The sequence below is a fragment of the Mustela nigripes genome, chromosome 14 (genome assembly GCF_022355385.1).
Source record: "Mustela nigripes isolate SB6536 chromosome 14, MUSNIG.SB6536, whole genome shotgun sequence".
Taxonomy (NCBI): domain Eukaryota; kingdom Metazoa; phylum Chordata; class Mammalia; order Carnivora; family Mustelidae; genus Mustela; species Mustela nigripes.
In genome coordinates, this window is record NC_081570.1 from 57773573 (window position 1) to 57789176 (window position 15604).

The 15604-nt window shown below is 34.0% G+C and overlaps 1 protein-coding gene across 1 annotated transcript in view; it reads right to left on the bottom strand.

The window, feature by feature from the left end:
* ANKRD13C (ankyrin repeat domain 13C) overlaps window positions 1-15604 on the bottom strand; it is a 97069-nt gene that overhangs the window by 16900 nt on the left and 64565 nt on the right. Inside the window, exon 9 of the mRNA XM_059375097.1 lies at window positions 12820-12981. Coding sequence (XP_059231080.1) covers window positions 12820-12981 — 162 coding nt within the window. The remainder of the gene's footprint in view (window positions 1-12819; window positions 12982-15604) is intronic.

A 15604-nucleotide genomic window follows, 5' to 3' on the forward strand; every position in this document is an offset into this window, starting at 1 on the left:
ACATGCATTAGGGGGAGAAAAAAAAGACAGAAAGGAGCCAGATATTAATCAATAAGCAAAAAAAATTAGAGCATCAAGTTTTCACAGAGGCCAAAAGACTATTATATATCACAATACAAGGACTTTAAAGAGAAAATCTGAAAAAAGGCCATACTTTTTTGTTGTTGTTGTTAGAAATGATTGAGATCTTTGAATAACATCAGAAGGATGTGGGGAAAAAATGAACCTAATTAACAATGTTTGAGCATCAGGCAGTATGAAAAACAACAATTCCATTCTTGACAATTTTACAAAGAGACACACAGAAGTTGGGTTAAAATCCAGCGTGATGGAGGCTATGATTAAGGGATCTAAAGGATGACATAAAATCAGAGAAGGGGTTTCTGACTGAGGTAGCCAAAGATAAGTGCCAGCAATCATGGTTCCTGAGCAGAGGAGTCTAAAAGAAAAAGAACAAAATAACCAGTTGAAGGAAACTGAGGAAAGCACAAAGGTGAGAAAAGTCATGTGGTGTATTGGAAAACTGCAAGTGTACTGTATCTACTTAATGAGTAGAATACATGAAGAGAAAATGATCAGATACAGGGGTAAGTAAGAAAGAAAGAAATGAGAAAAAGCAGTGTGGATGGTTTCTGTGCACTGAGTAGATTGTATTTTACTCGGGAAGCAATGGACAAATACTTTAAGCAATATAATGTGGTTTTTAAAACACAAATTTTGGAGCCAAACTGATCAAACCCTATCTTTGCCAATTACTGACTTTGGACAAATTACTCACCCTCTTTTGTCTCAGGGTAGTCAACTATACAACCTCACAGGGTTTATGAAGATAAAAGTGATTTGGGTTTTTTTTTTTTTTAAAGATTTTATTTATTTATTTGACAGAGAGAGATCACAAGCAGGCAGAGAGGCAGGAAGAGAGAGAGAGAAGGAAGCAGGCTCCCGGCTGAGCAGAGAGCCCGATGCGGGGCTCGATCCCAGGACCCTGCGATCATGACCCGAGCCAAAGGCAGCGGCTCAACCCACTGAGCCACCCAGGCGCCCCTAAAAGTGATTTGTTAAATATAAAGTACTTAATTTTAAATGGTGCCTGACAAACAGTCATTACTCTATACATTTTAGCTATTGAGCATAGGCATTACATAGTTCAATCTATTTCAGGCTGATCACTAGGACAGCAGTGTGTACCTTACAACTTATCTCAGTAATACAAATGAGAAATAGTAACAGTATACTGTTTCAAAATAGAAGGACAAAAACAGATTCCAGAAGTCTTCAAGATTTTGTTTCTGACCAGACACAGAGTAAGAAAAGCTAAGAAGTCTAAGAACAAAATTCAGGTTGCTGGATTGGGTGATGGTACTGGATAATGGTGTCACCTCTCAAGATAGAGGATACAGGGAGGAGGAACAAAATTGTTTGATCAGATTTGAACATACTAAATTTTATTTTTATTTACTTAAGTAGGCTCCAAGCCCAGAATTTAGCCCGATGTCGGGCTTGAACTCACAACCCTGAGATCAAGACCCGAGCCAAGATCAAGAATCAGATGCTTAACCAACTGAGCCACCTAGGAGCCCCCAAACATACTAAATTTTAGATACATATGTTTATCCAAGCAGAATAGATGAAAGCACTACAGATCTGAGGATTAGAAGTCATAACTGAAAGCATAGTTTGGGTGACGGTTACCAGTATTTACATGGTAACAGAAGCAACATCAGATAGTATCTAACCAATAAGACATTGGAGACTACTAGTTGTCTACCCAGTATCTATTCTCCTGTTACTGTTTAAAAAAAAAAAAAAAAAAAAAAGGAAGGAAGGAGGAAAGGGAAAAAAAAAAAAAAACCTCCCATTCAAATTTTTGACTGGACATATGACTTCCTAGACTAAAGACTTATTTTCTAGCCATCTTTTCAGCTAGCTAAGTATTATCATGTTACTAAGTTCTAACCAATGGGATATGAGCAGAGTGATAGGCACAACTTCTGACTGGATTCTCAAACAAAATAGGCAAGCCCTGTTCTTCAAAATTACTATTAGTAATTACAATTCCTGCTAGCTGGAATACTAAATAGATAATAAATGATCTTATACCATGTGGATGAAAGTCACATCTAAGAACAGCAGAGAAATAAGATAAAAAAGACTAGATCTGAGATTAACCCACAGAGCAGAGAAACCACACAAATTCAGATTTTTATATGAGAAAAAAGTAATCAATACCAGTTTAATACATATAAAGGGGATATTACACATAATACTATTTCACATGGCAATGGCTTAGTAGAATGACAAGCAGGCTTTAAACGTAGATTGTGACCCTCACAAATATTTTAAGAAGATACTAGGTAAAACAGTATCTTATGATACTGTAAAAGGTAAACAGATATACACTAACAAAATGTGTAATTCTAAGGGGAAGACTGGAAAAATTTAAGACTGCAGCTCCAACCCAGAACAACAGCAAAGGCAAATCTCGACTCCACCCAAATCTCTAACTAAGCAGGCCATAATCAATTTCTCTTTCAGAACACTGCTTAAAATCTGTCTATTCTTGCTTCCAGTCTAGTTAATACTTGCATATATTTGACTATGACTAGTTTTATACATTATATATATATTTACATATGTATATATGTATATGTACATATTATCACTCATACATATATATCTACATAGATATATATTATTTTCATATATGTGTGTGTGTGTATATATATATGACTCATTTGCCAGGCATGATTAGATAATGTGGTATGTCACTTCAGTATATTTTTTCAGGTAATAAACTTCTCTAAGCAATTCTGCTTCTGTTTAGAATGAATTCTAAACTATACATTATATGTTACCCATCTTTAAAAAAAGATTGTAATGAATCTAATTTATAATTTAACCTTTTATTGAGTACTTTATCTCATCAAGGTATCAATTATTATATCTTAATAACGTCTTCCCAAGTTTCTTTACTCTAATTGTCCCTTTGTTATATAGTAACACTTGCAGCTGAATCCATCAGTGTTCCTGCTACACTACTACCACAGCTATCTAATAAAACAGGAAGACATGAAGGCTGCCACAGGATACCAGATGGCTTTCTAATGTTATTTTCCCAAGTCAACAGGCTTTTTAATTGAAATATCATATTAAATGCAAAAATTCTAATGGCTGTTTTCCTTGAAGCATATAAAAAACAGATTTTTTTAATGTATTGCTAGGTTTGCTCCTATTCTATTACATGGCAAAGGTTTCCGGAAGTTTAAGACATTCATGTATTTTATATCTATGTATTCCTATTTAGATTTTATATATTTAAAAAATACATAAGAATTAATAGACCTTAATTCAATATTCTATATATATGGTTGGCAAAATAAATGCTTTTATCAATGACTCTGTGCCTAAGGTATAAACAAAACACTGTTCCCTCCTCCAACAATAACTGGTTAAAACAAAGAGGAAAACAAACACCAAAAATATAAGAGCAAGTATAGTGACTTAAGAGTTTCTGAGCACTTAAATTTTATTATAAAAAATACTGTCAGGCGCCTGGATAGCTCAGTGGGTTAAGCCTCTGCCTTCGGCTCAGGTCATGATCTCCAGGTGCTGGGACAGAGCCCGCCATTGGGCTCTCTGCTCAGCAGGGAGCCTGCTTCCTCTTCTCTCCCTCTGCCTGCCTCTCTGCCTGCCTGTGATCTCTCCCTCTGTCAAATAAATAAATAAAATCTTTAAAAAGAAAGAACGAAAGAGAGAAAGAAACTCAAAGCTATTCATTTACAATGAAGAATACAAATTCATTCTGAAAACAATTAGACATTGATTTTTAAGAACTGAAATTCTATTAAAAAGTAGCTTGGGTGCCTGGGTGGCTCAGTGGGTTAAGCCTCTGCCTTCGGCTCAGGTCATGATCGCAGGGTCCTGGGATCGAGCCCCGCATCGGGCTCTCTGCTCAACAGGGAACCTGCTTCCTCCTCTCTCTCTCTGCCTGCCTCTCTGCCTACTTGTGGTCTCTCTCTGTCAAATAAATAAATAAAATCTTTAAAAAAAGATTCTAAAAAAAAAGTAGCTTCAAAACATAAAAGTCATTTTTTTTTTTAATGATCAGAACAGTCATATGTATTTTCTAGGTTCTTGAAATTTTCAATAAGGCTCCAAAGCCAAAAATATATTTTTTTTTACCACTACATGGTCTAAGCATGTAACTAAAAATATCACAATTATGATTTTTTTTAACTACATTTACGAATAGCTTCTTTCCCAGAGTTGTATCTTAGGGCTTCCTGACTCCTTTTCCAACTTGAACTTTCCAACATGTTGAAGGGTTATTAAGACGTGTTGAAAGTCTGAACATATAGAAAAAAGCAACCACTAAAAACTGGCTGTAAAGGGATATACTTAGAAGCAAAGCAGCTTGGGTAAGGGCCCTAAAACCAAAACCTACCTTTGTTCCTTCTAGTTCTATGACTTCATGTAGATTAATTTCTTTACACCTCAGTTTCCTTTCTATAAAGTGGGGTAATGATACTTGTCTCATTAGGCCATTATAATAAATGAAATGACACATGAAATAAAACAATACCCCAGCTAAAAACAACTCCAATGCTTTAAGCCAATATAAATAGGAAAGAAAAACTTGCTGAGGTGAATATGGATTACCTTTTTTAATTTTTTAAGTTTTTTAATGTAGAAACTGAATTTAGATTTATGGTACTCCTTTCAAATTAGGTCACTGTAAAATCCTTTGTTATTCTCCAATATAATGTAACACTCTGTATTTAATGGTCACTAATTAAAATACATATATTTGAATAAGTAATCTATATTCCACCCTGACTTGAAAGTTAATAAAGCATATATATATTGATTTCCACAACTGATTTGCTTTTGTATTACCAAATGTGACCCGGCAGCCATTAATTTCAATAGTGGTATGTGGTTTGTTTTTTTTTTAACTCTGTTAAAATTTTAAACATAGTTCATCATTAAATGTCTCTTGAATTCATTAGATCCCCCTTTACTCTTCTTCACCCCAATTTTTAAAAACTTGTGTGTTAATTTATATATATATGTATGTATGTGTGTGTGTATATATATATATATATATATATATCCTAAAAAGCTTACATAAGTTTAAAAGAACTACATTCCTAAAATTATCTACAAAATTCATTGAAATATTTCTCTTTTCCTTTAACACCCACTATTGAATATAATGAAACTGGTATCGGTTTCATGTTGATTTCCATGTATTAGCAAATTGTGTCTAAGAGGAAACACACAGACACACAAACAAAAAACCACACATATTATTTGTATCTTTTTTATGATTACATTTATCAATTCTATTTTGATGTTCTTTCATCCTACACCTTACCTGATTCAACCAAATCAAATTATATGTATAGATGAGTATCTGATAGAATTACTATTTTCTTTAAATTCTTCTAAAATTTATAATTGAATTCCAAAAAGATTCTCAAATGTAATTCTTCAGTTCTTCCCTATCAAAAGTCCAAATAATATATAATGAGATACATATTTTTTATTCTAAAATAACAAAAATGTAATCTTACAAGGATTATAGAATTAACAAATAGCAATATAACCACGGCTTTTAGTAATTCTTAAGAAATTACTTATGCCAGACTGAAAATTAGTATAATGATTTCCTAAAATTCACACATATAAAAAAAATCCCTTCAGGAAAAAAGCATGGCACCTAGTCTCAACACTTTTATCCAACATTATATTGGTGTTACTTCCCAGCATAATAAGGTAAGAAAAACAATGAAATGAAAAAGTAAACCTTTATGACTGGACATGATCATCTGTAGAAAATCCTAAGGAATCTACAAAAACTACATAATATATTAATTTAGCAATATGGATATGTCATATGTATTTCTATATACTATCAAGGAATGACTGGAAAATGAAATCTAAAAACATTACCACTTATGAAAGCACTAAAAAATACTACATGCTTGAGAGAGAAATTTAGTAAAATGTGAGTAAGACTTATATACTAAAAACTATAAAACACTTCTGAGATAAAATATAGATGATCTAAATAAATGTAGAGAATACACCAGGTTCATGAAACAGAAAATTCAGTATTTTTAAGATATCAAGCACTCTCACTTTAATTTACAAATTCAACACTACTCCAGTAAAAATTCCAGCAGGTTATTCAATGGAGGAAGGATGAACCTTTTCTTTTTTTAATGGCGCTAAATCAACTGGACATTCAAGGCAAAAAAATAAACCCTGACCATATATCACACCTTAAACAAAATTAATTCATAGACTTAAATGTAAAATGTAGAAATATAAGACTTCGATCAAAAACATACAGAAGATAATCTAAGGGACTTGGAGCTAAGCACAGACATGGTAGAAGTCATAAAACAAAAACTAATAAACTGGACCTCATCAAAATTGGACTTTTTCTATTCAAAAGACCCATTTAATAGGATAAAAAAATTAGCTACAGAGTAGGGGAAAAAATACCTGCACACACACCTGACAAAGAATGAGTATCTAGAATATATAAAAAATTTTAAAAACTCAACAGTAAAGAAATAATCCAATTAGATAATGGGAAAAAGATAGGAAGAGACATTTTATCAGAGAGGATATAAATCTGTATATTTTACGGCAAATAAGCACATGAAGAGATGAGCACTGAAATATCATTGGCTATTAGGGAAATGCAATAAAACAATGAGATAGCACTACTCACTATCTGTTATATACTGAATGTTTATATTCCTCCAAAATTCATCTGCTAAAACTCTAACTACTAATGTGATGGTGTTTGAGGTGGGGGCTTAAGGAGGTAATTAGATTTTTTTTTTAATATTTTGCCTTAGTTTTATTGAGATATAACTGACATATAACATTCTATGAGTTTATGGTGTACAACATGTTGATTTGATGCATTTATATATTGCAAAATGATTAGCACCACATCATTAGCTAAAACCTCCATCCAGTCACAAAACCACACACATATTTCTTCCTTTCATGGAATGCACACTATATTATTCCCTGTATTTCCAGTCTTCCCCTCGCTAGGAGGAAATTCAGAACTAAATGTAACACTCAGTTGTGACATTCACCTTGTGCCACAGCTCCTGCACTTTCTGCATACTCCTCAGCACTGCTTCTGGTTTTCCTTTTTTATTTTTCAAACATCTCTCTAAATGTGATCTTCATTACAGGCCTCCTCACCTCATGAAAATTAGATAGGCATAAATTATAAACAAGCATCAAGGCCCTCCTTTGACTATCAGCATCTAAGGCAGTAAAAAGAATAAAACACTCTGCAGAAGGGCTTCCTCTGGGCCACTGAGCTATTCTGCCACCTCCTCTGCCAAGTGTATGCTTATGGACTAGTATCATCCAATTTCCTAGGCCAAATATCTCTAAGATGATAGGGAACACAAAGATAGTGATGGCTGGGAAGTGTGACTCAGTATCACAGCACCTACGCTGCACAGGGCTTCAAAGCAAAGCAAAATGAAACAAAGGAAACCTGGCAAAATCTTCTCTGTCCTAAGGAATTCAAAAGAGCTGACAAACACAGATGAAGCAAAAGCAGCTACTACAACATGCCAAGGGCTATCCCCAACATTCTCACTGGTAGGATCTTCCAACTATTCTCCCAGTTAACATTTTTTAAAATTTATACTCAATTAACTAATATATAATGTATCATTAGTTTCAGAGGTAGAATTCAGTGATTAATCTGTCTTAAATAATACCCATTGCTTATCATATCACAAGTCTTCCTTGATGTCTATCACTCAAGTTACCCCAATCCCCCACCCCGCTCCCCTCCAGCAACCCTCAGTTTGTTTCATATGGTAGTCTCTTACGATTTGTCTCCCTCTCTAATTTCATATTTTCCCCTCCCTTCTGCTATGATCCTGCTTTGTTTCTTAAATTCCACATATGACTTGAGATCATATAATAAGTGTCTTTCTCTTTTCTCTGACTTATTTTACTTAGCATAATACCCTCTAGTACCATCTATATCATTGCAAATGGCAAGATATCTTTTTTTTTTTTTTTGGATGGCTGACAAGTATTCCATTGTATATACATACTACATCTTCCTTATCCATTCATCTGTCAATGGATATCTGGGCTCTTTCCATAGTTTGGCTACTGTGGACATTGCTGCTATGAACATTGGAGTGCAGGTGCCCCTTCAGATCACTATATTTGTATCTTTGTGGTAAACCCCAAACCACAAAATCTTTGGAGTAGTGCAATTGCTGGGTTGCAGGGTAGCTCTGTTTTCAACTTTTTGAGGAACCTCCATTCGATTTTCCAGAGTGGCTGCACCAGCTTACATTCCACCAACAGTCTAAGAGGATTCACCCTTTTCCACATCCTCGCCAACATCTACCATTTCCTGACTTGTTAATTTTAGCCATTCTGACCAGTGTAAAGTGGTATCTCATTGTGGTTTGATTTGTATTTTCCCTGATGCCAAGTGACGTGGAGCCTTTTTTCATGTGTCTGTTGGCCATTTGTATCTTTTCTTTGGAGAAATGTCTATTCATATCTTCTGCCCATTTCTTAAGGGGATTCTTTGTTTTTTAGGTATTGAGTTTGGTAAGTTCTTCATAGATTTTGGATACTAGCCCTTTATCTGATAAGATATTTGCAAATATCTTCTCCTATTCTGTCAGTTGTCTTTTGGTTTTATCAACTGTTTCCTTTGCTGTGCATAAGGTTTTTATCTTGATCAAGTCCCAATAGTTCATTTTTGCCTTTGTTTCCCTTGCCTTTGGAGATGTGTCTAGCAAGAAGTTGCTGTGGCAGAGATCACAGAGGTTGCTGTGTTCTCTAGGATTTTGATGAATTCCTGTCCCACATTTAGGTCTTTCATCCATTTTGAGTCTATTTTTGTGGGAAATAATTAGTTTTAGATGAGGTCGTAAGGGCAAGACTCACATGATGGTATTTCTGTTCTTCTAAGATAAGGAGCGAACAGAGTGAACAGAGTGTTCTCCCCCACCTAAGAACACAGCAAGAAGTCAGCCATCTGTAAGTCAGTAAGAAAACCCATATCTGGAAAGCAAACAGGCCAGCATGCTTATGTTCTTGGTCTTTCCAGGCTCTAGAACTGTGAAAAATATATTCCCATGGTTTAAGCCATCCAGTTTCTGGTATTTTGTTATCCATATAAGAGCTAAGTAAGACACTATCAGAAATAGTAAAATAAATAATAAAAAAATAATAAAAACCAAAAAAAGAATGGGTAAAATAAAAATTGTGACAATATCAAGTGTCAGAAAGGATGAAAGAAACAATCGTTCATACGCTGTTTCCAAGAATGGAAAATATAAAACATTCTGGCAGTTTCTCACAAAACTAAACATACAACCCAGCAACTATACTCTTAATTGTACTTGAACCTGAGTGCAGAACCCTCCCTTCACCCCCATCATCCCAACCCCAAGCCCAACCCCGGAAGCGAGGGATGTGAACTCTTCATTATGGAGGAAGTTCTGGATGGAACAGAGCAAAGACAGTATCTGGGCATTCTAGAGATGAGTATTGAAAAAGGACTTCAAAACCACCTACAATTGACCTCAGTCTGTACTTTTTAATTAATTCCTTCTTTCCAGTTATCTTAACTCAGACAAAACAAAAACAAAAACAGAAACAAAAAAACAAAAAAACAACAAAAAAAAAACCCTACAGGCAAAGGATACCTTGACAGAAACCTTGACAGAAACCCAGTAAGAACTGCCCCAACACCAGCAAGACCCTGCATGACTGACTCCAGGGCAATGATCAACCTGACCCTTACTGTCCAGCAGATGTACCCACATACCTTTGTCCCACATTTTCCTTACAAAAACCAGGAGTATTTTCAGCACTTTGCATAGTCTTCGAGACATCAGTTAGCTATCTTCCTAGTGTTGGCCTCACCAAAATAAAGTCTTTTCTTATTTCACCACCACTTGTCTGCCTTTGGATCTTGCCAATGGCAAGTGGCTAGCTGAACCTGGTCTGTTTGGGACCCCACAGAACAAATGCTCTTGCTTGGGCCAAATTACAGTCTGAATGGTACGCAGAGTAGACAAATCAGACAACTGGCATGAACTGTCTTCTAGAGCCACTAGGGCAGTGAGGCACACAGGGTTCTACAGCCCACTCCCCAAGGGTCCCTCTGCCCATTTACTCCTCAAGCACACACACAAGCAGCCAGCTTCATGCATTCCCAAAGAGCATTTATCCCAGAGAAATAAAGACTTACGTTCACACAAAAACCTGTATGTGAACATTTTTGGCAGCTTTATTCATAATAGCAAAACTGGAAACAACCCAAATGTCCTTCAACAGGTAATAGTTAACCAAACTATGGTACAATCATAACATGGATGACTACGCAGCAGTAAAACCAACAAACTATTGATTTACAACTGGGAAAAATTACCAGGGAATTAAGCTGAGTGGGGTGGGGGGGGGCAATCTCAAAGGGTTATACACAGTACTCTTGAAATGATAAAATTTTGAAAATGGAGAAATAGATTAATGGTTACCAGGGATAAAGGACAGGAAAGGCACAAAAAGCAAAAGGTATGCCTACACAAGGGGAATAGGAGGAATCTTATGGTGAGGGACACGTTTTATATCTTGACTATAAATGCAAATACCCTGTTATGCTATTATATTACTGTTTTGTAAAACGTTACCATTTGAGGAATTTGGGTGAGGTATATATGTAGAATCTCTGTATTATTTCTTATGACTATGTATGTGAACCTATAACTATCTCAAAATTAAAAGCTGAATTCAGAAAAATCAAGCAAACCTTTATGTAAAAACTGACTGATCTATATATTCAAAATCATCCTAATCAAAATCCTACCACGTTTTTCATCTTTTGTAGAAACTGATGAGCTGATTTTAAATATTCATGAAGAACTATACAGTTCAAAAGGCTATGCTTAACAGAGGAAATGTTTCCTTTGATTTCTGCGTAGAAATTAAAAGCTTAACGAGTAAATTTATTTCATATTATTTTGTTCTATTATATACTCAGTTGGAATTAAACTATGTTTTAAGTTCAAAGTTCAAAACTACTGCTGATTAAAATGCCATTTAAAGGCCCTATTAACAATTAGGTGCATCAGGTTATAATCTCTGCCCTAAAGGAAATCATGTTGCGTACTGTTAAGTTTAAATGTAGATAAATCAGACAACTGAAGACAAATGGCAAATGGCCCATGAAATTCTATTTTATAAAGTTTTATTTCTATGTATTCATCCCCAAATAGTTTATTGCCAAACTTAAACAAAGGCAGCAATAACTACCACCAAAACAAAACCATTTTTTAAAAAAACAAGTCCAATAAAATTTTAATCACAACGCAAGTCCAAATAAATGGACTTTTGTCTGGTCAATGATGGGAGAGAGTAGCAGCTTTGTTAAAGACTGAGCTCAGCATTCCCTCTCTCAGTTCATCTGCATTTCTATTTCCTGAGCATATCGTGTCCTATATCTCTTACTGATCAAGAGATCAGTAAATACCAGAAGTCTTCCTGAAAATGAAGGCCTGTAGTGCTCTATCCCAGGAAAAAGAAAAAGGCGTACAAAGAGGATCTGGCATGAGGGGACAGGATCACACTACACTGGCATAATCACAACTTTAACATTTAATAAGGATTCTTAGACATTTTATATCCTACACTTATTTAACTAAACTACAGCTGTTACACTAAACAAATGAACTTTCGAAACATTAAAATATTTTCCTGGCATGTACGGCATTACCATGCATTAGCTGGAACCTGGCATATTGTTCTGAAAAGTTTATCTATCCCTAAAACATAATTGGCACAATACCATAGGAAAGAAACTAAACATTCAAGGGATTCAAGCCTCCTTATAGTAACCTTTAATCTTTTTACTACTGTGACTCACATTTGACACTTCAAACCAGCACTCACACATATCCGTATTTATAAACACACACACCCCTAAAATATTATCTCATAAAGTAATGACCCATACTACATGTCATGTCTTCTGGTTTTACTCTAACATCTTCGTTGAGGTTCTAATTTTTTTTCTTTTTTAAAAAGGGTGGTCACAGCCCACTAAATTAGTGGGGTCCCTAAATTAAGAGGTCCCTATGCCACCTTTAATTTGTAAAACACTGCTATACCATTGTAATTAAATGTTAACATCTGGGAAATTTCGAAGAGTACTGAGGAATTCTTTGTACTTTTTTGTAAATCTAAAATCTAAAATTTTCAAAATAAAAAATAAATTTAATATCCCAGTGACGATGTCTCATATACCTTTGTATTTCCTAACTTCCCCTCCCCTTCCCCTACTGTCACACAATTTTTTGCAGATAGCATGTTCTTAATATACACATGCTACACAAAACTTATGGGAAGGTATAGATTAGAAATGACTTTATAAGGGGAGTAAATCTTTGGCTGGGTCTTCAAAGCAACACAAGATTTCAGTTGGTGAAGTAGGAAAAAGAAGATATGCGAAGGGACACGGATTAAAAATTAACACTTGGTTTCATGCTTATAAAACAATTTTTATCTATTAATTAAGACTCAAAGACCAATAATACATTAACGAAAAATTACCAAAGACCCTATTAAAGAAAAATAAAAGGTGACATAGAGTAAAAAATAATAATAATAATAATAATAATTAATTAATTAAAAAAAAAAACTGTGAGTGTACTTAGTGTACTTATATAAATTAACTGAGTGCCAGGAATGAAGTCTTATTAGAACATTATAAATTAGAAGTAAACATTATACCTCAAAATTCTGTTCCATTATGTTTCCACCTTTACTCAAACTCTCCATAATGGCCTTATTTCGAAGAATATCTTCTTCACTAAGATGTTCTCTTCTTTTTCTTGATTCTAAAACAAGTCCATTCACCAGATAAAAGTCTGCCAAAAAGTTTCCTACTCTTTCCTAAAATGAAATTAAATAATCAAAATAATAAAATACTCAAATATTTCAAAATAATAAAATGAATTAAGTTTATCTTAGATTAAAAAGAAAGTTTCAAAGTAATATATACGTTTTTCCATAACATGTAACATTTAGGTGAAAATAAATACTCCCTTTGGTAACTGAGCTTATCAAATTATCTTACATATTCTATTAAATTGAAAAATATTTAAACTATACATTTCACATTTGTAAATGAAAATTTTAAACACACAAGATGTATGGTAGTAAATCTGCAAATGAATTAAATTTAAATAAAAATACCACATAGTATTCCTTTAGAATCTTTTCCCAAGTAGCACGAAGCTATCTGAAAACTTTTTTAGCTGATATTCAATCATGAGTAACAAGGAGGGGTCAGGGATAATTACTGTTCCCATTTTATAGATAGAAAAAAAAGCAGAATAAAAAGAAATACTCTAATTCACATAGGAATCCCTAGCACAACTAGAAACAATTACCTGCTCCAATACTCTATTCTCTAACAAGATCTAACTTCAAGTTACGGTTGCTAGCTGCTTTCAATAAAGAAGAGAGAACGACAGAATAGTCTTGCTCACCAATACAATTACAATTAAGTGTTTACGTTATGGATTGGGATAAGGAAATGCAAGTGATATAAATGGTATCAAGGAAACAGCTGTTATTTCCTTTCAATGAAGACCTCCTTCAACATTAACCTTCAACCTTTTTCAAACCCATGGGAGGTCAGTTTCAAACACCTTGCTACAAAAACCATGATCAAAAGCTTACTGAAAACAAGCTTCCTATTTCTAACTACATGAAAATCACTTGGTCTCCATCTTACTGACGTTTTCTGGCATTCCAAAATTACATGTTTAGGGCTATTTTCATGTCCATCTTGTTCATGGTGGCCTTCTTACCAATCATCAAAAAGTAAAGCATTCTGCACCTGTTTCTACCTATAAAATGGGAACCGTAAGTATTACTGACTCCCTCCTTACCTGTCAAAGATTTAAGAAGATCACCTAGACGCTGTTCAAGAGCTTTGAGCTGCTTAGCAGTAGCACTAGATGAATAGCAGCTTCAATTTTTATCTTCTCTTGAGGTGATCCTTCTAATGCTGTCCAGAAGAACAGAGTACAAATAAGACTTCAAGCCAACAAATGGATGCAGTGTGGGAGCTTACAACTGGTAATCCTATACTATTTGCTGCCAAATATGTTTTGAAAATAAAGTTCATGAACCTACATCTAATAGTGAGAATTTATCTGTGGTTGAGAAATTCTCAGGAGGTAATTCTCAGTTTTTGAAATCTTATAATGAAAGAGAATTTATTAAAAGTAAATCATCATATCAATAAAAATTTTAAGTATATACATTTCATAATCCAACCATTCCACTTTTTGCTATCCTTAAGAGACAATGCAAGGCCATATATATGGATGGTAAATGCAATATTACTTGTAATAGCAGAAAACTGGGCACAATTGTGTGTCATTTATCACAATGTCCATAAATAAGAGACTAGATAAATACACTACAATATATCCATGCAATGGAATACTATGCAGTTGCCAAAAGGAATGACGTGATACTACTGATAAGAAAAAATTTTCTAAACCTACTAAAGAGTGAAGAAAAAAGCTACAAAACAACACAATATAACACTAGAAAAAATAAATATCAACAACTAAAGATACATATTACTATGGATACATATTTATGTATGCAGAGAATAAAAAATGATCTAGAGGATATACAAATGCATAATTCTCTACAAAGTACTCTGGGGACTGAGTTAGTAATAAGCAATCTTTTCATGTTTTTGTATAAGGTTGTGTGGTGATTAATTTTGTATAAATTTAACTAGACTATGGTGCCCAGTTGTCTGGTCTAACACTGCCTAGATTTTACTGTGGAGGGTTTTTTTGTGGGGTTTTTTTTATTATTTGTTTTTTGTTTTTTGTGTGTAATTAAACCCCTCCCACCTTCTTTCTCTATATCCAAATCTTTGTATATAGGTAGGTACACATGTATCTACATGTAGAGATATAGAGATATAGAAAGAGAGTGATCTCCTACCAATTTCCTCCTCAGGGAACCCTAATAAAACCTATTTTGCTTTTCCAGTAAGAATATATTCATTTCTACTCTATGTAATAAAACAGAATTTTTAAAACCCAACTATTGAAAGCAGTAGATCTTGCCCTCACCTATGTGATTTCTTCTTTTTTTTTTTTTTTTAAGATTTTTCTTTTAAGTAATCTCTACATTCAGTGTGGGACTTGAACTCCTAAGCCTAAGATCAAGAGTTGCATGCTCCACTGACCGAGCTAACCAGTTGCCTCTGTGATGACTTATTAATTGTATTTAAAACTTTATAAAATGCTTCTCTTAGATCTATTTAAAAATTTTTAAATATATTTTGAATAGCCTTATATAACCTCTTGCTGGCAGATGAAATGGGAATTATGGAAAGAATTTATAATTCACAAATGAGGGAACCTCCATGGAAATTTAATTTAATGACTGTTATAGAAATGAAAGCTTATTTATTTTTTTAGAAACATAAGCTTATTTAATTCCAGTCATACGAATGGAATACTGAGAAACGGATACT